We start from the raw sequence: 27256 nt of genomic DNA, 5'->3' as shown, positions 1-27256 counted from the left end.
TAGGCATTTTTTGTTTGTTTTGGTGACAGGTTCCATTGTTTCTATAGCAATAGTTGTTATTATGCTGGTTTGACAGACTGACACCCAAACTTCCTCCTTTCTCTTCTGTGTGACGGGAAACTGCAGAGTGATGGCCAAACAGTAGAAACATGGTAGTGGTTGGGCCTGAAACCCAGATTCTCTAATCACAACCCAGAGCCTCAACTGCCTGAGCCACAACCGCCTCCTAGGCATATTGACTTCAATATTGGCATTTATTGCAACTTGAACTTGGCATTCAGTACTTGGTTTCAACTTGAACTTAACTATTAGCAGAACTGCCAACTTTTCAGAAAAGAGTGGGATTCTGAAAATAAAGGCACGTGTACACATTTTGTCTAACATTAACAATACATTTTATCCTGCATGGCTCAGGTTCTGTATATTTTAGTGTTGCAGTGGTAAAGTGAAAAATCAAATGCATGTGAGGTATTTATTCCAGCTGATACAACTGACATTTGAATTATTAATCTAAAGAAATAAACCAAATTTGACTGATCTTACCCACCAGCCAAATCACCTACATGCTCTCCAGCAGATCCATGTAGGACACCAGGGGGCGTAGCATAGAACTCCGAGCCCTATACATAAGTTGACTTAATAAGCCCATTTCTTTCTTGTATCTTTTACCAACATGTATCACTATTTATGTTCATGAGAACACTCAGTGGCTAACAAACCTGAGTAAGATAGATGACAACAAATCACATGCAATATTACGAGAAATTGTGAGGTCATGCAGGAGCCATGTAATAAAAGAGAATGTATCAGGCATGCGAGGAAACTCACAAAGAAACAGATGGAAAAAAAAGAAAATTAAGATAAATTATAGAACAGAAAGTTCCACCAAAGTGAACCAAGTGCAAAGTGGGATTGTGCTGCATGTATGATTGTGAATCTCTCTCTTAGTCAAGTTTGTTGGCCTTTTAGTGTTCTTATGAATACAAAAGTGCTATATGATTAAACTTGATGCAATGTCACATGTAAATGTCATTGTAACTGTCACTGCCCTCACTTACTCTTTTAATGCTCCTGTTTTTAACTTTCATGCATTAAATGATTTTATTAGATTGTTGATCTGTTCAGTACTATTATAGCTGTTGCAATTATTATCCCTTCGTTCACGTGTGAATGATGCCTTTGCAGCTGTAAATGTGTGTTAATTTGTCTTCGATTATTTCGCTCCACTTGGAGAGAAAAAAGTGGCAGTGCATTATTCTGACCGTGATAAACCTGTGTAGCGATTTGTCTTAAATAAAAGCTATTTATAGCTTACTCATCAGAAAGTGCCTGAAACTTTAGTGATTTTGCATCTTTCACTGACAACAGCTTTGAATATGAAAGTGTGAGAAACTGGCAGTGTGGTATGAGAGCGTGTGAAGATTCCGCACATTCAATGCGGGCGCGTTGGCAGTTTTGTATTAGTTATATCATCTTAATAGAATCGTCATAAAATGGCACCTAAAAAAAAATGCTTCCCAGCCCAAGTCCTGGAGGATCCCCTGCACTGCACATTTTAGTGTTTCCTCTACTCCCAGAACATCTGATGTATCTAATCATCTACTGTAATTAACAGCTTTTTAAAAATAGAAGTGGATAGGGCAGAGCCGGTTAAATACCTGTTAAATAGGGGACCAGGGTTGGGAACCACTGGACTAAAGCATTATATTAAAAATCAAAGGTCAGGGTTTGAGGTTTGTCCCAGTATATTGCAGTGCATCCTGCAGGGACGTCAAAGGTAACCAGAAAAACCCCATATGGATGCAGGGATACGGCTCCACACAGACAGAAACCTGAGCTCAAAACAGTATTAGTAACCACTGTACTGCTACTAAAAAGATTCAGTAATTGCATCATTTCACATTTTAGGAAGTTTTGTTTTGAACAAGAGATAAGTGTGTACATGTACATTGTCACCAACAGCTACTTTGTCTACCATTATAATATAGCAACAAAGCAATGCATTAAATGAAAATTAAAACAGAGACATTTAGATACTCAGCCTTCACTTACACTCACTGACTCAGCCTTTACTGACACAATAAAAGCAAAACAATGTTACTGATATGTGTTGAGACAGCCTGAGATGGTGTCCCTCACTAACCATGCTGGATCTGTGAGTACACACTCTCCTCTTGCACTTTGGGCATCTCCTTCTCTTTTTTGTCTGGAGTGTTAAACACCAGCTCACCATACTGCACGTCACACTCTTTTTTCATTTTCTTTTTCTTTTTCTTCTTCTTCCTCTGGCTGGGAGGAGTGACCACCATGGCATGTTCTACGGCATCATCCTGAGCTTGGACTGACAAAAAGACAGAAACCACACAGGAATATAAGCGATGATCTTGATTTAGATTTTAAATACATTATGTTTATCTACATAGTATTAAGCAGGCTTTTACCTTATTAAAAAAAAAGCTACTGGATGAGTAATTGTTGTGCTCTTGGAGTAATATTGTAGGCCAGCCACTCCTGAGAAGGTTTACCACTGTTCCAAGCTTTTTCTATTTGGGGATAGGGGCTCTCACCATGATTTGCTGGAGTCCCAAAGCCTTATAAATGATTTGGTGACTCTTTTCAGGCTAATGCATGTCAATTACAGTGGGTATGGAAAGTAATCAGACTCCCTTAAATTTTTTCACTCTTTGTTATATTGCAGCCATTTGCTAAAATCATTTAAGTAAATGTACACACAGCACCCCATATTGACTCAATTGGGTTTAAGTCAGGGCTCTGGCTGGGCCATTCAAGAACAGTCACAGAGTTGTTGTGAAGCCACTCCTTCGTTATTTTAGCTGTGTGCTTATGGTCATTGTATTGTTGGAAGGTAAACTTTCTGAAAAAGCTGAGAAACACCCCCACAGCATGATGCTGCCACCACCATGCTTCACTGTTGGGACTGTATTGGACAGGTGATGAGCAGTGCCCAATTTTCTTCACACATAACACTTAGAATTAAGGCTAAAAAGTTCTATCTTGGTCTCATCAGACCAGAGAATCTTATTTCTCACCATCTTAGCAAACTTTTCAAAGGAGAGGCTTTTTTTCAAAGGAGAGGCTTCTGTCGGGCCACTCTGCCATAAAGCCCTGACTGGTGGAGGGCCGCAGTGATGGCTGACTTTTTACAACTTTCTCCCATCTCCCAACTGCATCTCTGGAGCTCAATTCTGTCTCTGAGCTCTTCAGGCAGTTCATTTGACCTCATGATTCCCATTTGCTCTGACATGCATTGTGAGCTGTAGGTCTGTAGGGTCTAGACAGGTGTGTGGCTTTCCTAATCAAGTCAAATCAGTATAATCAAACACAGCTGGACTCAAATGAAGGTGTAGAACCATCTCAAGGATGATCAGAAGAAATGAACAGCACCTGAGTTAAATATATGAGTGTCACAGCAAAGAGTCTAAATAATTAGAACCATGTGATATTTCAGTTTTTCTTTTTTAATAAATAAATTTTAACAACTCTGTGTTTCTCTGTCAATGTGGGGTGCTGTAATTAATGAGGAAAAAAATAAGCTTAAATAATTTTAGCAAATGGCTGCAATATAAAAAAAAAAAAGAGGGGGTCTGAATATGTTCCATACCCACTGTACCTTGTTTCTCATCTGTTCTTGAATTTCTTTAGATTGTGTTGCTTTTTGAGAACTTTTAGCATGCTTCGTTTTGTCAGGATATCTATTTAAGTGATATCTTGACTCAACAGTTCCGGTAGTAATCAGGCCTGGGTGTGGCAAGTGAAATTTAACTCAGCTTTCCAAAAATCACAGTTCATTCATGACTTTATCTTTGTGAAATATTTAAATTTTTTTGATGATCTAACTTATTTATTGGAACCATTTAAAGTACCACCAGGTACAGGCTTAACAACCTGCTTTAGCAAAGTTATAGTTAAATTAAAACACCAGCTTACCGTACTGCACATCACCCTCTTTCTTCTCCTGACTGGGAGGAGTGACCACCATGGCATTCTCTACGGCATCATTCTGAACTTGGACTGACAAGAACACAGAAATCACACAGAGAAATAAATGATCATTTGAACATGAACATTGAACAGAAGAAGAACCAATAACTTTGGTTGCATTGACTGAGGCATGGCTTCTGGTGCCAGCAGATGGGATTCTTAAGTATTTCAAAAGATGCAAGAGACTCTTGAAGCTCTTTATACTTAATGAATATATATTGCAGTGACTGTCAAACCCATGAGCCTCCTGTCAAAATAAATGTCAAGCAAGCTTTTAATAAAAACTGACTAATGGTGATTGTTTTCATAATGTCAAACTTGGATGATCAAGATGAGCAAGTAATATATATGTATATATAAACCTTTATCTTTGTCACATCTAAAGCTGTGGGATCTGTTTAACTTTATAGCAGAGGAAAAGCAACGATTAATCAACTACTCAACTAATAAAAAAAAATGGCAAAACTTGGTCACTTTCATGTTTATATATTTATATAAAACCATAATTTTATTATGTTTTGTTTATTTTCTATTAGAAAAAAAAATTATTATATATATATATATACACACACACTTTTTTATACAATTATACACAGTACAGTACATTTCCTTATATTTAATTACATTAAATGATGGTACTGTAAATGAAAAGGGATCAAATGTTTTACTGTGACAGACTGCAACATCTCTACCATCTGTTCTTACCACTTAGCATTTAGATTTTAAGACAATATTAAGAGTTTTAAAAAGCAAATAAGCCAGTTACCTAAAACCAGTCATGAGAGATCATGTTTTATAGTTTTAACAACTCTCTGATATTCTTTTTAAATGATCCATTAAAATGTCTAGTTACACCTGAAATCCGTCCTTATTTCATTTGTGTTCTGCCCACCGACATTATTGCCTGATGGCATAAATAGGACTCTGGCCATGGTTTTATGGGTTTATAATTATAAGGAGCAACAGAACCCATTACACTATATTGATAAGGACTGAATTAAAGAGAACGACATTAAACAGTATTTAACACTGTAATAAGGGGGGAAAGAGTTGCAGAATTCATTACTGTAGGAGGCTTCCATACTTATAATGCTGTGGGATTCTGTTCAGGCAGGCACACATCCACACTGACAAAATCACTTTCTCATGCCTCTTTATATGCCCGCTCAATGGCTTCACTGTGCCAGGTATGGCAGTAAGTTTACGCTACTTCAGCATAAGAAAAGGCCCCTTTTTTTTTTATGAAACGATATCCAAAAATAAACAAGAAAATATTTACCCTTTCTATAAAGAAAAGAGAAGAGATATCTTTAAGAAAAGATATGTTAGTTATGTTATATGTGATATTTGATACTTTATAATACAAAAGCAAAAAGAAAATTTAACTTCGAAAAAGAAAAGATGTCTGATAAAAAAAAAGAAAAATATTGTAAAATAAAAAAAATTCCTTAGCGCATGGTGAAGTGAAGATTTGAGTTTCTTTCACACAAGTGTAAACAGGACCTTAACCTCTCTGTCCTCATGTCAGGAGAGCAATTGCACCTTAATAATGTGGCAATTCAAGCCCAGTTACAGCATGTGGTGTGAAAAACTATTTGCCCCCTTTCTGATTTCTTATTCTTTTGCATGTTTGTCACACTTAAATGTTTCTGTTGCCATTAAAAACCGTTAACTATTAGTCAAAGATAACATAATTGAACACAAAATGCAGTTTTTAAATGATGGTTTTTATTATTTAGGGAGAAAAAAAATTCAAACCTACATGGCCCTGTGTGAAAAAGTGATTGCCCCCCTTGTTAAAAAATAACTTAACTGTGGTTTATCACACCTGAGTTCAATTTCTGTAGTCACCACCAGGCCTGATTACTGCCACACCTGTTTCAATCAAGAAATCATTTAAATAGGAGCTACCTGACACAGAGAAGTAGACCAAAAGCACCTCAAAAGCTAGACATTATGCCAAGATCCAAAGAAATTCAGAAACAAATGAGAACAAAAGTAATTGAGATCTATCAGTCTGGTAAAGGTTATAAAGCCATTTCTAAAGCTTTGGGACTCCAGCGAACCACAGTAAGAGCCATTATCCACAAATGGCAAAAACATGGAACAGTGGTGAACCTTCCCAGGAGTGGCCGGCCGACCAAAATTACCCCAAGAGCGCAGAGACAACTCACCTGAGAGGCCACAAAAGACCCCAGGACAACATCTAAAGAACTGTAGGCCTCACTTGCCTCAATTAAGGTCAGTGTTCACGACTCCACCATAAGAAAGAGACTGGGCAAAAACGGCCTGCATGGCAGATTTCCAAGGCGCAAACCACTTTTAAGCAAAAAGAACATTAAGGCACGTCTCAATTTTGCTAAAAAACATCTCAATGATTGCCAAGACTTTTGGGAAAATACCTTGTGGGCCGATGAGACAAAAGTTGAACTTTTTGGAAGGTGCATGTCCCGTTAGATCTGTCGTAAAAGTAACACAGCATTTCAGAAAAAGAACATCATACCAACAGTAAAATATGGTGGTGGTAGTGTGATGGTCTGGGGTTGTTTTGCTGCTTCAGGACCTGGAAGGCTTGCTGTGATAGATGGAACCATGAATTCTACTGTCTACCAAAAAATCCTGAAGGAGAATGTCCGGCCATTTGTTCGTCAACTCAAGCTGAAGCGATCTTGGGTGCCGCAGCAGAACAATGACCCAAAACACACCAGCAAATCCACCTCTGAATGGCTAAAGAAAAACAAAATGAAGACTTTGGAGTGGCCTAGTCAAAGTCCTGACCTGAATCCTATTGAGATGTTGTGGCATGACCTTAAAAAGGTGGTTCATGCTAGAAAACCCTCAAATAAAGCTGAATTACAACAATCATCTGCAAAGATGAGTGGGCCAAAATTCCTCCAGAGCGCTGTAAAAGACTCGTTGCAAGTTATCGCAAACGCTTGATTGCAGTTATTGCTGCTAAGGGTGGCCCAACCAGTTATTAGGTTCAGGGGGCAATTACTTTTTCACACAGGGTTTGGATTTTTTTTTTCTCCCTAAATAATAAAAACCATCATTTAAAAACTGCATTTTGTGTTTACTTGTGTTATCTTTGACTAATCGTTAAATGTGTTTGATGATCAGAAACATTTTGTGTGACAAACATGCAAAAGAATAAGAAATCAGGAAGGGGGCAAATAGTTTTTCACACCACTGTACCTCATTGTCCACTAAACAGCTCCCTATCTACTGTATTACAAAGGAGCATTTGATTACAACAGCTTTTCATGTCCATTTTAGATAGACTGTAATCAGGCCTTGATCTGCATTTATCAACATTTACTTTCTGAAATATGATCTTAAAAACCATGACCAAGGCATGTTTTTGAGTGTCAGAAAGGCTGATTAGAATATTTGACACCATTATGTGTTGACTCTAAAAATAGCTGTGTGTAAAAAACCCCAGGACACCAGTTTTTAATAACCAAATTAGCACCAATAACAATGCCACAGTCCTGCACAGATCAATATTTTCCCCCCATAGTTTGATAATTCATTTTCAAACATTAACTGAAATGCTTGTCCTGTATCACAATTAGTGTTTGTATTCACTGCAGGGCCGTGATTGGCTGATTGGACAGCTGTATGCATGTGGTGTATAAATGTGGCATTCCTAATAAAATGGACAGTAAGGAAACATTTATATCATTGATCATCTAGCATCTATGTAGAAAGTTAAAACAAAAGAAGTGTAATCTTCTAACCTTCTTTGTTCTTTAATCCTTGTTTCTTTTTGTATGTGAAGTAGCCCAAGACAGATATTACAATGAGAAGCACACAAACCAAGCCCAGGATGAGCGGTTTATGCTCAGGGTAGCCTGCAAGATTGGAAAACAAAAACATTTCAGTCACTTAAAAAAAAAAAGAGTAAATTACGCTTAAAAAGAGAAAAAAGAAATTTGGGGTATGGCATTTACAACAATGGTGCTGAAAGTGATAATGAAAGCAGAATTTTAGCTTACAGCTAAACCAAACATACACTTAAAAAAAAAAAAAAAATACATGGCCCATTAATGTATAAAAGATTATTCATCTTGTTCAAGTATAATGTTTGTTTCGTCATCCTGGAATAAGCCCATGCCATCAGAAAAAAAAACAGTCCATAGGTGTGATAACCTGGCCATTCAGTGTATTCAGGTCATCATTTGACTTTATTTTATTGCACAGACAGTAACATTGCTGAGCCTAAACCTGACCAGCTGAAGCAACCTAAATTCGTAATACTGTCTCCAGAGGGTTTTACAGTGAGCACTATGCATGACGGATACATCGCTTCATGCTCTTCCTTTCTTACCCTGAAGCATCCCTCTGGAATAGACTCAATCTAAACTCATCAGACCATAAGACTTCTCCTATGGCTTCAAAGTCTAATCTTTATGCTTGTTAGCAAAGTCTGTCTCACAGGTGGTTTTCACAAAGATAAATTCATAAATAACTGCATTTATTTTTCTAGATTTTAGATGAAAAAGTATTTTAAAACTATAAAAGCTTCATGTGATTAGAGGGAGTGTGGTCCTACCTTTAATGTTCAGCTGGAAAGTATAATTTCCTATATTAGTCCCATTTGCATTAAAGATGTCTAACCTGTATGTTCCAGAGTCGTTTCTCTTTGCACTGGTTAGTATCAGAGTTTTATTATCATTAACAAAATGCCATCCTGGGATATTTGGTGTTGGTGTGTTATTTTGGGTTTTTCTATATTTTATAATGATACGGTCGGTAAATGTCTTGATCTTTAGGTCAAACCCATCCTCCAGGGGCATTTGCAGGTGCAGTTGTTGTCCCAGAGCTACATTACACTGATTACTCTCAGTAAATCTACAGACAACAGGATCCTGAAACAGCAAACCTGCAGAGGAAGGGAAAAAAAGCAGCATTTTGTTAATATTACACATTTAAAACACAGCTTTCAAATTAACTTTACTGGATTATCACACAAAATCTGGAATACAGTGCTATTTTTCAACACAGAAATAACATTTCCTTGTGCATTCATAGTCTGTAATTTACTTAAATGAAAACCTAATTTGATTAAATGTCAACTTAAATAAAACAAAATGATGCATTTACACAAACAGTGAAGTCAGTCTAAAGTTATTAGTAAAACTAAGTCTACAAGCTTTACCAAAATAAAAGACAAGTGTTTAAATACTATGTGTAAACATAAAATAACTAAAATTGCATCTATTCATGATGTTAATCAAATTGTAAAGTTTTGTATTTTAAGGATTAGCCTGAAAAGACTGAACTAAAGTTTGCAACTGGATGTGATTAATTAAATACTTCATCTTTAGTTGATGAGCAAAGAATCATTAGCAGCATGCAAAATAGTGCTGTCCAACCTGGCAAACAATATTTCCTGGAGGTTAATTTAATTTTTTTATTTTATTTTATCTTTTAATTCACAGTTTAAAGGTCAAAATATATTTGTGTCTCTGGTGAATGTACAGCATGACATATGAGATTTTTCTTCATGAAACCTACCTGGGACAAATCCCATGATCATCAGCAGGATCCCAACGATGTCCTGCATGTTTTTCCCCTCGCTAAGTCTGGAGTTCCCAAGTGAGAGGAAATTTTGCAACAAAGTTCTCTCAGAGTCTCTCTCTCTTGCACACACACCCTTTTAGCTCTGTGAAGCACCATAGACAAAGTAAAAAATGAAAATAGTTTATGTGACAAATTTCTTGTGCGGGAGAAAAGAGGAAGTGATACATTTCTGTAATGCCTCACATCCTCTTTTTATACCTAAAGAAATGGACAGAATGTTACAATAGGTTTCAGTACTTTTAAAATAATTCTAATTTCATGCCCTTTTTTTTTTAAATTCAGTTCCTTGATGGCTTAGTACAAATTAGATATTGTTTATTTTATAAAAAAATAATACTAATAATAATAGGGCATGCTGTTAAAGGAAAATAATCAATGACCCAGTGGTTTGATGAAGCAGCGTTACAGTTACTGAGCCAAATTAGATTGTTTTCATACAACAGCATGTTTTAGTGCATCATTCTTTTCACACCATTGCATTTTTTTCAGTGATTGTGTTATTGATGAAATGACACTTAATGCTTTTTATCTAAAGATAGCAGAGATAGCCTGGTCCCGGTCATCACTCGTGTTATAGCAGATATAAACAGTAGTTCCTTTTGCAGTCTTTCTTTTTAAAAGCAAAGTGCTAAATCATTTAAACATTTCGATTCTGCAACAGATCATACTTGGATGCTTGCTGCTTTATAGAAATATACAATCATTAGTAGTAAATATAAGTATATATCTATCTGTCTTCTTCTATTTATAAAGTTTCCAGACAGGAATACACATTTGGATAATCAAATATCATAGTTGACCACATGGTGGCAGTGTTTACTGTTATTTTTATCTTCTTGTCTAACTTTGTTACAAAACAACATTGTAGCTTCCACAGCGCTGCTTTAGAACTTTGAAGTTGTTTAATGTTAAGACATCATACAGCACATAAATTAATATAAATAACATTTAGCAACTATATATTCAGGTGAAACTTTATCAAGCTTATATGTGAAGGAAGGTTTCCCACCCACAATAATCAGCAGTGTCAGAAAATCTGAAATTTTGAGAAGAAAACACTCTTCACAATCACCAGTAAACATTAATGGAAAGGAGATTGAGAGAGTGGACTCTTATAAATACCTGAGTGTTCATCTAAACAATAAACTGGACTAGACAGACAACACGATGCAATTTATAGAAGAGGACAGAGCAGACTTTTTCTGCTAAGGAGACTAAGGTCTTTTGGAGTGCAGGGACGACTACTGAAGACCTTTTTTGAGTCTGTGTTGGTCTTAGCCATCTTCTATGGAGTTGTTTACTGGTGCAGCAGCATCTCTACTAGACAGGAAGAAACTAGACAAGATGATTAAATAGACCAGCTCAGTACTGGGAATCCCCCTGGACACTGTACAGCAGGTGGGAGAAAGGAGGATGGAAGCCAAGTTATCATCACTGCTGGAGAATGACACATACTGAACCTGTATGAAACAGTTTCATTTCTAAGCAGCTCCTTCAGCGAATGACTGCTACTGTACATCCCAAGTGTCTAAAGAAGTAATATCAAAGTGATATCGAAGGTCTTTTCTCCCTGCTGCTATTAGACTGTATAATCAGAGCTGCTCCCAGTGAACCACTCACTGCATAAACACTGCATACTGTCATTATTACTGTGATATACAATACACTGGCAATTTTTTTTACAATATAGTTACAATATCCTAAATAATAGCTATATTATCTCATGATATCTGTGCAATATTATATAATCTAGTGCAATCTAATTTGATTGAAAGTGTAAATAATGTCTTGTATTGCTTTTTACCCTTTGTATTTATACACTGTACTGTGTATAAATTATTTATTATGTCTATTTTTCTCTTTACACATGGAACTGTCACTACTTTATGCTTGCACATTGTGTTCCTTGCTGCTGTTACGTTGAAATTGCCCCACTGTGGGACCAATAAAGGTATCTCTTATCTTATTTTATATTATAAACCAGGTCTGCCTCAGTAGTATGTAATTTTTTTTAAATATAATGATCCATTAAACAAAGCCTGACTTTATTATATAGTATAGTTAAAATATTGACAAAAGAGGGAAATGAATAAGATTGTTAGTTTTTATAATCCCTGTAACAAGATCTCTTTTGAGTTATTGTTTAATATTTAAAAGCAAAAGTGGTAGTGACATTTTACTGGCACTGGGGGAGGGTGAAGTTGCCACAAAGCAGGAAAGAATTAGTTCTACCCATACTCAAACCTGAGAAAGATTATACAAAGGCAGGAAATTACAGACCAAAATTGCTTTAACATCTAATTACTGCAAAATAATGGAGAAATATATGAAATATGAACATTTTATATAGTAAGCAGAACATTATGATAAGACAGCAGAGTGGAGATGGAAGGGAGGTATACTACAAATCCACCTTTATGCTTAAAGCATGAAATAAGGAAAGTTAACAAGGAAAGTGTCGTAGTTGCCTTTTTGATATTAAAAAGTAGCATGATGTGATAGGAAGGATCATTAATTAAGCTGTATACATGTGTATATAAAAGACCAGATGCATCAGTGCATCAAGGCCTGTTTTTGGGGGGGAGAACTATAGAAGAAGTGAGGATTTTTATTTTGTAGTAGGAAACAGAATACCCGAGCTGGTTTAAGAAAACATTGTACATTTTATAAGATAATTTAAAATAAAACCTTGAAAGAGTGCCAGTACTCCAGCCAATCAGTACTAGACATTCCCACTTTGTTGTAATTGGTTACCAGACACAGGCACTGACCCTCTCTCATCATGGGCTAGCTCAGTATTGGGGACTCCCCTGGAGTGTTTGGAGTTGGTGGTGGAGAGAAGGATGCTACACAAACTGTTACCCATCATAGAGAACACCTCACATTACTTCCACAACCTACTGGCTAAACAGTGGCACACGCTCAGCAGAAGAATGCTTTAGTTCGGCTGTAACAATGAGACTTTACAATAACTCTGCTTGTTAGAGAACATTAGTGAAAGAACAGCATCATGTACAACATGTGCAACATTTCACATAAACTTCTAAAAGGTAAATTTAGAACAATAATGACTACATTACGACGATATTTTTAGAAAAATCAGACCTTATGACTCATTTTTGTCCATGTCTGCACTATAGCGCGTGTCTCCCTGCTCCCTTCATACATATATAAAAGTGATATTTTGTGTCTAATAGAATACTCATGTAACTTTACAATAAATAATATTAATGTCTTTTGGCAAATATTATTTTATTATGATAATACTGTACGGCTCTACATCTAAATATCAAAGAAAAAACTAGTCACATTTACAGATGTAACTGATTGCACCTGAAGCCCTGAATAAATCTGAAATTGTGCAACATTTCGCTGCCTCTTCTAAAAGTGCTTTCTTCTTGTGTGCCTTTTTTCTTTCCGCTCCATCCTAACATGCCTGTTAAAACGTTTGCCGCTTTCAATGATAGCTGCACATTGATGACTCCAGAGTATATCCAATTTTCATTTCTATAGTATTGTCCCTTGGGAACATATTATGAAGTGGTTGCTGAAATGTGAGTGGTGTACTTACTTTTGTGAGATATTGTACATTAACCTTTTCCAATTGTGATTATGCAAATATAAAGGAACCTGCTTACATTTTAAACATTGGAACGTAGGAGAAGAGACATACTGTACAGTAGAGAGAAGTCCAAGTATGACGTGCAATTTAAGACTACTTTTTAAAAGTCTTTCAACCTTGAACCTTGGATAATTTTTGAGTCCAGTTTTTTACTAGGATAAAAAAATTTCCAATTTTGAGTGGATACACAAAAGTACAAAATGGATATACAATGTAGGCTACTGTATGTCGAAGTAAACTGTTTTGTTCTCATAAAGAAAAAAATATAACGGCCCTAGTTGAAAAATCCATAAGTTTCCCTTTAACAAAGTATTAAATATGTTTTTGAGTAATTTGAAGATCTATTCAAAGCATAGTTGTTAATCTGTATCTCATTTGAATTATTTTTTCTTTTCTCTCCCAATCCACAGAGATGAAATCTCAGGCCACGCCCTGCGTCCCTCCTGGCCAGCCTCATCTCCCCTTGACAAAATCTGTTATTTAGAGTTCGACCGGAGTTTAAGATGAGTCTGTCTATAACAATGGATAAACCAGAAAAAGAGAGAAAAGAGCAAGGGGGGTGCAGAGAAGCTGCGGGATAAAAAACGCAAAAACCTACAAGTGGAAGCAGCAAAACGTGTCAAAATCACAGAAATGTTTGCCACCACCACACGTTCAATTGCAGCTGCTGGTGTAGGGCCATCAACATCCACAGTAACAACAGTGCAGAGGCAGTGTAGAGTGCTCAGGCTGCCGGAGCGGCACAAGGGAATGTACAACAGAGTAACGTCAACGTTAGTTACCTAGCTGCTACTTGCAAATGAATTGTCTGCCAATTGGGTACATTGCCATCCAAATCAAATTAACGAGTGGTCTTACATCTGTCACGATTGATCAAAATTGTTGTCAATCTTCACTCAGTACAACAAATAAACCCCAGAGCTATATAAATGACATGGCTGACTATCGGATTTCTAGGTAGACACACGTAGGCCTACACACATGCAGAATGATGATGGCCCATGGAATTAACAATGAAAATGTTAAGTGTAGCCTACATCTTCACTAAACAGTAAGCTATCTGGAGGATTTGTAGGCTAACACTGTGCAAATGGTCAAATTATTGCAGTCAGACTTAAAAACATTTAATAGTAGACTATGAGTTTTGTGCAGAACTTCATCCTTGCTAGGTCAGTGACGTGTGAGAGAGAGACAGAGAGAGAAAGAGAATTGCTAATAAAAGACTGTATAACAACAATAATAATAATAATTAAGAATAATTTTTTACCAAGGTTATTCGCTTCCATGCAGGTTACTGTGGTTTAATGTTTAAACCAAAACAGTGAGCGCATATGTCCTTTGATGTGTCATATGCCTCAGCATATTCTTTAAATAATCATGGTGGGCCGCTATAGCCAAAAATGCCAGGGCTGTTTTTTGCTCCCAGTCCAGCCCTGATCAAGGCTGCAGTTCTTTACTGCCCATTTAGAAGAGGATCCACTTGAATACACTGGACTCAGTATTTTGATGCAAATTTTAAAAATACTGTATAAAAAATATTTAAAAGATTTTAAAAAATAGACCATTATTTGTAATAAACTTTTTAATAATCTTTATTTTAATTTTCAAACCACCTTTAATTGGAACACTGGAAATTATGTTTGAAATTGTTTATTTCTTTATATGTTTTGGTCAAGGTTATTTCACAGTAATATTAAAGTTTGTGAGAGAGACTATTCCACTGTTACAACACTAAATATTGTGATTTTTGTTTTAAGATTGTACTGTGATACCATAAAAAAGAATTAATTGAATTTTGTAATCATACTTTTACTATACTGTCTCACATTTCGTTGTTTTATCATTGTTTTATCATTTCAAAATAAAAATATTATTACAAAAATGTGTAAAATAACAGTTTTTCTCTCCTAAATGTCTAGTACTATGGCTTTATGGAAGGTGTTTGATTTCAATATTTTAGCGAAAAAAGTGCTGTTACAGTAATGAATGTGTTTAATCGTATATGTTTAGAGAAAAAATGTTTCTTTGCCAAAGATTAAATAATTTTTGTAAATGTTATATTTTTTCACATAATATGAATTAGAGTATTTTACATAAATGTTTACAGTTTGTCATTTAAACAATTTTTTTTTTTTTTTTTTACAGATTACTTTTTCTATTGTAATAGTCATGCAACGAAGCAATGGATAAAAACCATTATTTTTTTAAAAGGTATTCCAATATTTAGACTTAACTTCTACTCATGTTGATCTAATAAAAGAAAAATAAATAAATAAAACAATGTTAATGACATTCTGAGAAGGCTTAGTGTGTCCTTGACCGGCCATGTTTGACTTCTGAGTGCACACATTCCTCTTGCACTTTGGGCATTTTGCTCTCTTTTTCAGCTGGATTGCTAAACACCAAGCACGCTGTACTGCACCTCGTCTTCTTTCTTCTTCCGATTCCTCTGGCTGGGATTCGCGACCACCGCGGCGTGCTCCAATGCATCGCCCTGAGCTTGGGCTAGATGACAAGGAGACAAGAAGCACACAAAGAAATAAGCGATGATCTTGGTTTTGCCCTTTGACATTTTATTTATCTACATAGCATTTATTAAGCTTTTATGGAAACAAATTTACCATCAGTTTATGTATTTAAGTTCCAGGTTTCTGTCATTTTGTCTTGTCATTTTTTATCATTTCCTGTAGCTGCTCTCATGCACTGATGAGCCTTTTAGGTTTTTAGATCAAGTTTGTTTTTCTGGCATTACAACTGTTTGTTTGTTTACTTCATTACTAACCCAGAAAACCTGCAATGTATTTAAAATGACTTAACCAAAATATCTGGTAGTAAGTTCTTTACTTTATTTGAGTTTATTATTTCATCTGGGTCAAGTCCCAGCATTGTTACTAGTCTCATGTCACAGGTCCATTGTAAAACTATATTTACTAGAATTTATTAGGCTCCCTCTATACCATATGTTATGAAGTAATTGTTTTTATTCTGGCCACATTTATATTTGCAGTGGTTGTTAAACTGTCGAATGTTGCTACTGTCCAAATAATAGTTAGGTTTTCAAGCTTCTCTAATCAATGCTGATTAATGGTGATTGTTTTTTATTGTAGCTTTTGTTATCATAATCTCAAACTTGGATGAACAAGAAGTAAATGCACATGAAAGCATGAAAAAAGAAAGCACATTTTTGCCAAAAGTTTATTTACTAGTTGAGTAGAAACACTTTCTGCAACTTGCATTGTAATGGTAAATAAACAGAACAGAAAATGGGAGAGTTCCGATAAGTTAAGATAAAAGTATGTATTGTATTTCTGCCAGACATCATTTGGGTGTTAAATTAGAGGGCCAGGGGTAGCTCAGTGGTTAAGGCATTGGACTACGGTTCGGAAGATCCCAGGTTCAAACCCCACAACCACCAAGTTGCCACTGTTGGGCCCTTGAGCAAGGCCCTTAACCCTCAACTGCTCAGATGTGTAATGAGATAAAAATGTAAGTTGCTCTGGATAAGAGCGTCTGCCAAATGCCTAAATGTAAATTAAATTTTAGTCTCATAACGTGCATTTTTGCAAAAGCTCAGTTGTGACTGCATGTGGGTTTTTTTAGGGAGTGGGTTTTTTTTTCCTGCAACCCTCCTATACAAGACCCATTTGTGGAGGATTTGTCACATGCCATTCGTCACATACCATTTTTGTCTAAAATTTTTGCAACTGCTTCAGAGTTGCTGTAGGCCCCTTGAGTATCCCCTTTGACCAGTCTCCTTGTGGCTATTTCACATTTGGAGCGATGTACTGATCGAGGAAACATCTGTTTTACCAATTACCTTCCTCTTAATTATAATTCATTGTAGACTTCATGGTGCTTCTAGGCAGTGAAAAAGCCTTTGAATGTTTCTGTATCCATCTCCTGACTTGTATATGTGCACAACTTTATCCTGGAGATCTTTTGGCATTGTCTTGCCATTCATTGTTTCCTTCAGTTTTACTACCAGGGACTGAAATGCTCCAGCTTTTCATGCTAAGCTAATCGAAATAACCAGAGCTGATCACAGTTAACAGTCAAATGGCTTTATGTGCCATTAATAAGGTGATTAGCTTTACCTGATTAAGTTTATAAGTCATTTTAAGATCCTTTTCCAAATCAGTGATTCATATCATTCGTTAGCTTCCGGTGTTGTGATTCATTACTGATTCAGATTTCACATTTTATTTTACTAACAAAGACAATTAATAAATGTTTATTTATTTACTTAGGCCATGCACTTTCCTGTCTATTTTTATGTAAAACACTTCTGCAGTTTTTCACACAACATCATCTTACCATAATTATGTAGACTAATAAAATGACAGATGAATATTAATAAAAAAACAGGCTATGTGCGTCTGACAGTTAGTGCAGATGAAGTATGTTCTGGAACAGCTAAAAAAAAATAGAAAATCTGCTGCACCTCCTCACGTTTCTTCATTAAGCCTCTCAATAGTTTCTCTCCACATGCTTAAGGACGTCTTCATTTATTTATTGTCTATAATGTGATTCTGTATAGGATCACAGGGAGCTTGAAGCCTATCCCAGGAGACAACAGGCAATTCATCATACATGCACACTCATTCACATGCTACAGGCAATTTTGGAATGCCAATTTGCCTCATTTGTCTTTGGACTGTGGAAGAAAACCAGAGTACCTGAAGGGAAACCCCCAGACACAGGGGGAACATGCAAATGCCATGCACACAGACTCGAGGTAAGAACCAAACCCTGACCTGGAGGTTTGAGGTCACAGTGCTAACTAATCACTACGCCACTGAAGAGATAAAAAGATATGTAAAAAGAAATAAAATATATTTAAAAAAGAGAAAATATGTATTTTCAAAAAGAAAAGAGAATAAAGATACCTGAAAAAAGAAAGGAAAAGATAACCTTACTTACAAATAAAGAAAGAAAAGATAGGGTAAGCATTAGTAAAGTGTTCATTTTATTCAGAGTTCTGTTACTTTCCAAGACACCTTCATAAAATGCATAAAATCTCCTACACAATGGTCAAATGTAAAAAGAAATTAAGAAATCACTAATTAATATACAGTTTAAAATATACAGGATCAATTTTAAGTGTCCCATAAAGTGTGTTAACTCTCCCGTGCCCCGTCTTTCTCTTGGATCCAACATGCTAACTCCCCAACCTTGTTCATGACACCAGGCGTTAGTCTTTTGCTTTTAATAAACAGAGAACTTTTTGAGACCCAACAGGTGTGACTGTTGCTCTCCCAACGTCGGTAAGCTTTAACCAGATATACAGTACACAATACCTTCCCACCCATTTACTAACAAGCATTTGATTCCAATAGCATTCCACTTCCATTTACATATAAATCATCACCCAGTGATAACACTGGTAAGCTAATGAACATCATCTACATGTCATCCAACATTGTGGGTACAAACCTGTATTAAAATCCATGACGTGTTAAAACCTTTAGACATACCTGGTGTTGTCTCTGTATTGCTTGAGGGTAAATGAGTGACCTGACCATTCGCAATCTCCTCGTCATCCTGTGATTGGGCTGCCAATAAAACACACCCACTATTAAACTTCAAAGAAATATAGAAAATACCAAATGATTGAAATACATTAATTGTTAACTTTTTCAGCAATACCTTCACAACAGCACAATTCATAACATCATGAAGATACAGGTCAAGACCTTTGGTTCATGTTCACACCACAAAATATTAAATATAAATTTTTTACTAGCTGGACTGGGATAAATTTTGCTTAAACATGCTTATTTCCCATAACATGATCTCATAAAGCATGCCCACAGCATGTTTGTGAATGTAAAATAAACTGGTTGGGGTATCATGGACCAAGTGTCCTGGAGATCACAAGTTCTCCCCACAGTTTGATTGGGTAGCTGCATGAATGTGATACAAAATGCTCAGTAAAAATACATTATATCATTAATCATCTTGCAACTAAAAAGTAAAAAAAAAAGTAAGTGTAACTTTCTGACCTTCTTTGTTCATAAGAGCTCATTTCTTCTTCTTGTGTATGTAGACCATTATGGCGTTGAATAGTAGGAATGGCATCACGAGAAGCACACAAACATATCCCAGGATATTCAGAGTGTAATCTACAATAAGGTTGAAAAAAGAACATTTCAGACAAGTAAACTTTCAAAGAGGGGCCCGTATTTATCATAGCATAGTTTGAATAATTATATGCAATGTCAGAACATTTATTTCAGTCCACAGATGAATTTACCTTTGACCAAGTATCTTGAATTAATGATGTGGAGAGTCAACCTACATCACAACCCATCTCCAGTGTGTCATAAAGACTTTTAATGGGGTTTGATTTCATGTATATAAATTATTAAAAGTCCTATTTAAGTTGTGCCTAAAGAATCTTTGCACTGTCATCCTGGAATATGACTGTGCCATCAGGGAAGAAAAAAATGCATTGATGTGATGCAGTACATTCAGGTCATCAGCTGACCCTAATTGTTTTGCCATATAATGTTGCTGAGCCTTGACCTGAGAAACTGAAGCAACCCCAGATCATAACAATGCCTCCAGAGGCTTGTACAGTAGTCACTATCCTTGGATGGCGTTCTCACAACAACCTCTTCAGGCTTGAGCTATGACCATAGTAGGTCCATAACACCTTGTAGGATTAAGTTTATATTACATTTTTGTGGAGCTTAACACGTTTACTGCATGCATGCAGCAGATTATGAATACGTTGATAACATTTAAAGAATTTAGTACTAAAACTGGATATAATATCTCACACTATCACTTTGTGATAAAAAGCACGTGTTTGCGATGGTATTTACACAAACCCGCTGAACTCAATGAAGTCCCTGGTAAGGGCGTGGTTTGATCTGATCAGACATAGTAATAACTTGGTTCGATCTTATTGGGCCTGGTGAGAGTGTGACCATGTGTGGGATCGGAAATTAGTGACAACATGACAGATACACAGAGAACCTGGAAGGGATGGGGCTAGGAAGTTGTATGAACTTGATAAATGCTTTTTGTTTTTCATTTTGACCCAGTTATTTGATAGTTATTATTTAAATAGACGGACTTACCAAGACATTTCTGGAGAGCAACAAAATCGCTGTCATGGCTGACATGGTTTTGTACATGGCAGGTTACATTTTCCTTGTGGATTTTATCCAGTACCAGAGTGCTACTCCCGTTCTCAAACCAAGTGACGAATCCAGATGACCAGTTGAAGGAAAGGTTGTCTCCATCAGCCGAACAGTACACTCTCCAGACCATATGAGACAAGCAGCTGTATGACACTTTCACAGACGTCACCTCAGCTGCAGATTACAGACAGTACAAATAAAATAACTGTCCTTAATAATTCCCACCCTTATGTTTCCATCAACTTGTTGCTTAAAACAGATAATCTTGAAACTTGACACATACAGCAACTTCATTTTTTTTTTTGAGATTTATTTTTAAACATACATGCTGCACTTTTTTAAATCTAATTATAAGGTGCAACATCTGCAAAACAAATTAAAGATGCCATCAGTTATGTTCTAGAAGTTATAAACAGTTATTCCCTAACTTTTTTACATCCTTTAAATGTGTTGTACAATAAAAGTGCTGAGGCTGGAGACTGCATCAACAATTATTACACTTTATTTTTCTATTATTGTTTTAACCATCCTGTCAATTAGTTGTTAATATTAAAATCTCAATACATTAGAACAAGTGCATTGATATAAACCTGTGACGTAATTAATACCCAGAACCGCTGTCAGAGCTGCTGTTATAGAAAACATCTTCAGATGAATCAGATTTGAGAACTCAGCAGACTCTATTCATTTGTACCACAGCTTTAGTTATAGAATAAATTTATATCGGTGAAATGTTGAAGTGCATTTTAAAACTATAAAGGGTTCATGTGATTAGACAATGTGTGGTCTTACCTTCAATGTTCACCTGGAGAGTATAACTGCCTGTACTCTTCCCATTTACATCAAAGGTCTGTAAAGTGTACGTTCCATTATCGCTTCTCTCCACACTGGTTAGTATCAGAGTTTTATTATCATAAACAAACTGCCATCTTTTATTATGTGGTGTTTGTGGGATCCAATGGCGATATACAATATGCTTGGTAGATGTCCCGTCTGTGATCGTTAGGTTAAACCCAGCCACCCGGGGCATTTGCAGGTTTAGTTTTTGCCCTAGAGCTGCATAACACTGATTACTCTCAGTAAATCTACAGACAACAGGATCTTGAATCAGCAAACCTGAAGAGGAAGGGATTTTTGTTAATTACCATTTAAACACACCTTTCATGTAAACCTCATTGTATTATGACACAAAATCTGGAATTCAGTGCTTTGATACAATGTCTAAATACAGAAAGAAAACTTCCTGCCGTATTTATAGTTTGTCATTTGTTTAAATGAAAACATAATTTAAAGTAAAAAAAAAAAGGATTCAATTACACAAACTGAGAACTCTATAACAGATAAACCTTTACCAAAAAATGAAAATAGTACTTAAATACCATGTGTAGATATAAATAAATGTAGTCATATATTTATTTTCAATGATTAAAAAATGTAAAATTTTAATGCTAAAAATTATAAACAATTAAAATGTGACAATTTTAAAGATTATCCCTCAATGTCAAAAGACAGAACCATACATAACTCGACTATAATAAGATGATGTAAAATCATCATGAGAGTGTACGACACTAAAGTTTGAAACTGGACATGATTCATTAAATACACAGTGGGTAAGCAAATAATCATTAGCAGTGAGCTAAACAATGCTGTCCAAACTGGCAAACTGAATATTATCTAATGGTTAATTGTCTATAATTTTATCTTTTTATTCACAGATAAAATGTCAGGCAAATATACAGTATATCTTTGTTTTTGTAGTGGATGTACAGAATGACATACAAGATTTTCTTTCTTTTAACTATAGGACAATATTCTTTCTCAGGAAAAATATAACTATATTTTTGTAAAATATTAATCCATTTCTTTAATGTCCTGAAACATCTTTACTTTATATATTTTTTTTTAATTTGAATAATCCTAGTAGGCACACTGAGTGTTGGGATTAGGGATTATGGATTTTAGGACAAACTATTTTTTTAGTTGAACCATACAAAAATTAAATAATGCAGCAAACTCCCATTAAAAGAAATAACTTTTTTATACTAAGTGAATCATGTTTCTTTATCAAACCTACCTGAGGCAGCTCCCATGAACATTAGCAGGATCCCAATGATGTCCTGCATTTTATTTCTCAAGTCTGGAGAAGAGAGGCAAAAACATCTAGAAACCCACAAACTATTTAAGGGAATGTTTTGCAATAAAGTGCTACCTAAAATCTTTTTCACATGCACAAACCACAACGTGGTAAATCTCATCCCTACCTACTGTACATACCCATCAAATGGCAGCAGCCTGTGCGCACAACTGAGGTAAGAAGGTGGACACAGAAAGCTAATGAGACTCTGCAGGGCTGGAACCCCCTCTGTGAGGCCCATGGTGATGACATAATAATCGACTCCACAACAGTGATCAAATCCTTTTTGACATCACTATGTTTTAATGATTATATCTCATTATATAAGGCTTAGGGATTGTGCAATAGTGAGTGTCATCTTTTTACAGCACAACCTAGGCAATATAATTTAATTCATTTCATTTTAACCAGCTATACACAGACTGAACAAAAAGTATCTTTTTAAAAAATCTGATAGATTAAAAAAAAATTGTTGTAAAAAAAAAACACAGATTAAACCTTATATAGATTGAAAACACAAATACAATAGATTTTTTAAAATCCCATATTTTAAATATATTTTCCTAGGCAGATAAATTTATGATCAAACTAATTATTGTAAAACACACAAACACTAAATCTTGTTTACAAATTACAGTTATAAACATTTATTCCTAAATTCCTATTTTTTTTATATTAACATTAACAAAAGAAAAAAATCTCCTAAATTTCTTTTGGATTTTTCATTTATTATTAGACCTTTTAAATGAAGTCATCACACACATTAAGCGTTTACCTTATTAACTCTTACCTTAAACTGAAACAGAGAAATAAAATCTAATTGCAAGTTGTTTGCAGTATTTGCCAGGCTTTATGACGCGCACTGCCTGTTCCGTTTTACGCACGTAGGTAACAAAGGCAAAAGAAAAAAACACGTGTTTTATGGATGTTTTTCTTGCTATGAAGCTGAAGCGCCGAAGCTTGTCTAGAGCACAAGGGGCGTGTCCAAATAAAGCCGCTTATCGAGGCTCGTGTCCGGTCCCTGATAGTCATGTGACCAATGAAAAACGCGGCTTCGCGTTTGCCGGAATCACATGACACTTCTACTTGTTTAAGTAAAGGCTCGCGCGCCTGGAGTATCCCCGTTGTGAATGATTATATTGGAGAGTTCCTTTATTCCCAAATTACCATTTAGGATTAAACATTTCTTTGCAATTTACAACGAACTATATCTAATAATTGAAGAAGGAAATGCACAAAAAACATTTGGTCTATATTAACGACCTCAATCTATCTAATAAACTCCAGTGTTATTGTATCTAGGTTTTTTGCTCTCTTTTTTACCTTCCTCAGGTAACTTTCTTTATTGTGGGTTTTAATCATTTAATTGTGTATTGAATCCTCATCACTGGTGAATTAATATATTTGTGTCTATTTGTTAAACAGCATTTGCCCACTAGATGTCAGTATAGTGAGCCCTTAAATGAAGCTTCATGAAATTAATCTTTTGGTGAAATAACTGGCTGGGAAACCTCGACACCTAAATGAGCAGAGCCGGACAGTAACGGAGTACATTTACTTGAGTACAGTACTTAAGTACAATTTTGAGGGATCTGTACTTTACCCGAGTATCATTTTTGGGGAGTACTCATGACTTTACTCAAGTACATTTGAGAGGCAAATATTGTACTCTTTACTCCGCTACATTTCTCAAATTCAAATTAAAATTTTATTTGTCACATACACAGTCATACACAGTACGAAATGTAGTGAAATGCTTATACGACCGCCATTGACCCTAAAAGAGAATTAAAGTTTACAAATAAGAAATAAATATGAATAAAAGAAATACGATAGAAAAATTAAATTAAACTAGGAAAAATAGAACTAAAAATAAAAATAGAAATATGCTAGGAAAAATAGAACTAAAAATAAAAATATAAATATGATGTACATAAAAATAGAAATATACTGTACAAATTGAAATATACTGTACTGGGTGTGCAAATATGCATAGAACAAAGTGTCTTTGTGCAAAGGTTATTAAAGTGTCTTTGTGCACTGGTCCAGGATGTAAACGTAAACATGTAGTGTAGTTGTGAAGGTAGGTGTGCGTGTAATTGTCCATAGTGGTCATGGATGTAAAAAGATTGATTGATTGATCAATTATAAAAAGATTGTGTTAGTTCTGCATAGTGGTGTGGTTGTGGTTGAGAGACCTTATCGCCTGCGGGAAGAAGCTCCTCCTCAGTCTCTCTGTGTTGGCCTTCAGGGAGCAGAATCGCTTCCCAGACCGCAACAGAGTAAACAGTCCGTTGTTGGGGTGGCTGAGGTCCTTCACGATCTTCCTGGCCTTGGTCAAGCACCGCTTGCTGTAGATCGAGTGCAGGTCAGGAAGCTCGGTGTGGATGATGCGCTCAGCTGATCGCACCACCCTCTGTAGAGCTCGTCTGTCCTGCATGGTGCTGTTCCCGAACCAGGTCGTGATATTTCCCGTCAGGATGCTCTCTATGGTGCAGGAGTAGAAATTCCTGAGCACCTTGGAGGGCAGTCTAAAGTCTCTCAAGCGTCTGAGGTGGTAGAGACGCTGCCGGGCCTTTTTTACCACGGTGTTGATGTGACAGGACCATGCCAGGTCCTGCGTGATGTGAACACCAAGGTATCTGAAGCTGTCCACTCTCTCCACTGGGCTCCTGTTGATGACGGGGGTCTGGTAGTTCCTCACTTGCTTTGTACTGAAGTCCACTATCAGCTCCTTTGTCTTACTGACGTTTAGGAGGAGATTGTTCCTCTGGCACCAGTTCTCTAGATTTCCAACCTTCTCCAGGTAGGCCGTCTCATCGTTGTTCGTGATCAGGCCCACCACAACAGTGTCGTCAGCAAACTTAATGATGGTGGCCACGCAGTCGTGGGTGTACAGAGAGTACAGCAGGGGGCTTAGAACACAACCCTGGGGGGCTCCAGTGCTGAGAGTGAGGGAGGCTGAGACATGTCCGCCCATCCTTACTGCCTGTGGTCTGCCAGTCGGAAAATTGGAGATCCACTGACACATTGATGAGCTGAGTCCCAGGTGATCCAGCTTGGTGGTAAGTGTGGAGGGAATTATGGTATTAAATGCAGAACTGTAGTCGATGAAGAGCATTTTCACATAATTCCCCCTCCGAGTGTCCAGGTGAGTAAGAGATGTATGGAGGAGATGAGAGATTGCATCGTCCGTGGAACGGTTTGGACGAAAAGCGAACTGTAGTGGGTCCAGTGTGTCTGGTAGTGAAGAGATGATGAAGTCTCTGACCAGGCGTTCAAAGCACTTCATCACTACTGAAGTGAGGGCTACAGGGCGATAGTCATTGAGGGAAGCAGGATGAGGTTTATTTGGGACAGGAACAATGATGGACTCTTTGAAGCATGTGGGGATCACCGACTGAGATAAAGAGATGTTGAATATCTCTGTGAACACAGGTGCTAGCTGGTCTGCGCAGGCTCTCGGAATACGGCCTGAGATGCCGTCTGGTCCTGCTGCTTTCCTGGTGTTCACTCTCTTGAAGGCTCTCCTCACGTCATGCTCTGTGATGATGAACGCGCTTCCGGTGCTGGCAGTGACTTCCTGTCTGCAGCCGTTAGCGCCGCTAGCATTAGCATCGCTAGCGTCTTTAGCTGCAGCCTCGAAGCGAGCATAGAAAGTTCATCATACCGGATGTTGGTGCTTTATAATCCGTAATTGTCCTTAATCCCTGCCACAGGCTCCTAGAGTCACTCTGTTGGAGCTGTGACTCTAGTTTTCTCCCGTAGCGCTGCTTCGCCTCTTTCACCGCCTTCCGGACGCTGTATGACGCAGCCTTGTATGGTTCCATGTCCCCCGACGCGAGTCCCGTGTTGTAGGCAGCAGTGCGAGATCTCAGAGCGTCGCGGATGGTTTTATCCACCCACGGTTTCTGGTTGGGAAACGTTTTAATAGTCTTTTTTTCCACGGTATCATCCGCTAGTTTCCCAATGAATCCCACAACCGCTTCCGTAAACACGCTGACGTCATCGGAGCTGTTTCTGAACATGTCCCAGTATGCGTCATCGAGTGCGTCCTGGCATGAGGAAGATGGCGGCGTGGTCGGATTTACCAAACGGTGGACAAGATTGTGCCTTGTAGCCGTCCTTGACAGTTGTATAGCAGTGGTCCAGTGTCCTTTCGCCCCTGGTGGGGCAGGTGATGTGCTGATAAAAGTTCGGCGCTGCGCGTTTGAGGTTGGCACTATTAAAGTCCCCCGCCACAATAAGCGCAGCATCCCGGTGTTGTGTTTGTTGCTGTGTGAGTGCCTCATGCAGCTCGCATAAGGCAGTGTCCGTGTCCGCTTGTGGTGGAATATAAACGGCACTGATTATGACCGTTGTAAACTCCTGAGGTAGATAAAAAGGACGACACATGATGGACAGTAGTTCCAGATTTGGTGTGCAGGAGCGTGTGAGAGGAACAACGCTTGCGCTGTTGCAGCAGCGACTGTTCACCATTAAACACACGCCGCCTCCCCTTGACTTCCCGAGTCCTGTGTCCTGTCCATGCGGTGAACCGAGAAGAACTCGGCCAGCTGGATGGTGTGGTCCGGCACTGCTGGGTTCAGCCATGTCTCGGTGAAGCAGAGGAGATTGCAGTCCCGAAAGTCTCTCTGGAACTTTATCCTGGCCCTGAGGTCGTCGAGCTTGTTTTCCAGTGACTGGACGTTGGCGAGCAGGATGCTAGGCAGAGGTGTGCGGTGTGCACGGGCTTTCAGCCTGTTCCTGACGCCGGCTCGT

At 37.2% G+C, this 27256-nt stretch overlaps 1 protein-coding gene across 3 annotated transcripts in view; it reads right to left on the bottom strand.

The window, feature by feature from the left end:
* Window positions 1-1024: 1024 nt before the first annotated feature.
* The window catches only part of LOC128544471 (uncharacterized), a 54200-nt gene continuing 27968 nt past the window's right edge, over window positions 1025-27256 (bottom strand). The window contains exons 4-9 of one of the 3 annotated variants that reach the window (XR_008365796.1): window positions 22436-22498; window positions 21151-21474; window positions 20296-20532; window positions 19213-19332; window positions 18685-18762; window positions 15346-15715 (exon numbers count right to left, since the gene is read on the bottom strand). Coding sequence is in view for 1 of the 3 variants with exons in the window: in XM_053514605.1 (XP_053370580.1) it covers window positions 2139-2341; window positions 3949-4032; window positions 7743-7856; window positions 21151-21474; window positions 22436-22498 (788 nt within the window). In the remaining 2 variants the exon portion in view is untranslated. Of the gene's footprint in view, window positions 2342-3948; window positions 4033-7742; window positions 7857-15345; window positions 15716-18684; window positions 18763-19212; window positions 19333-20295; window positions 20533-21150; window positions 21475-22435; window positions 22499-27256 lie in introns of those variants that run through there. The other 2 variants (XR_008365797.1, XM_053514605.1) reach the window with 2 other exon arrangements.

This window comes from Clarias gariepinus, chromosome 16, assembly GCF_024256425.1.
Source record: "Clarias gariepinus isolate MV-2021 ecotype Netherlands chromosome 16, CGAR_prim_01v2, whole genome shotgun sequence".
NCBI classification, from domain to species: Eukaryota; Metazoa; Chordata; class Actinopteri; order Siluriformes; family Clariidae; genus Clarias; species Clarias gariepinus.
Note: the sequence above shows the minus strand (reverse complement) of the source record. Positions and strands in the feature narration are given on the sequence as shown.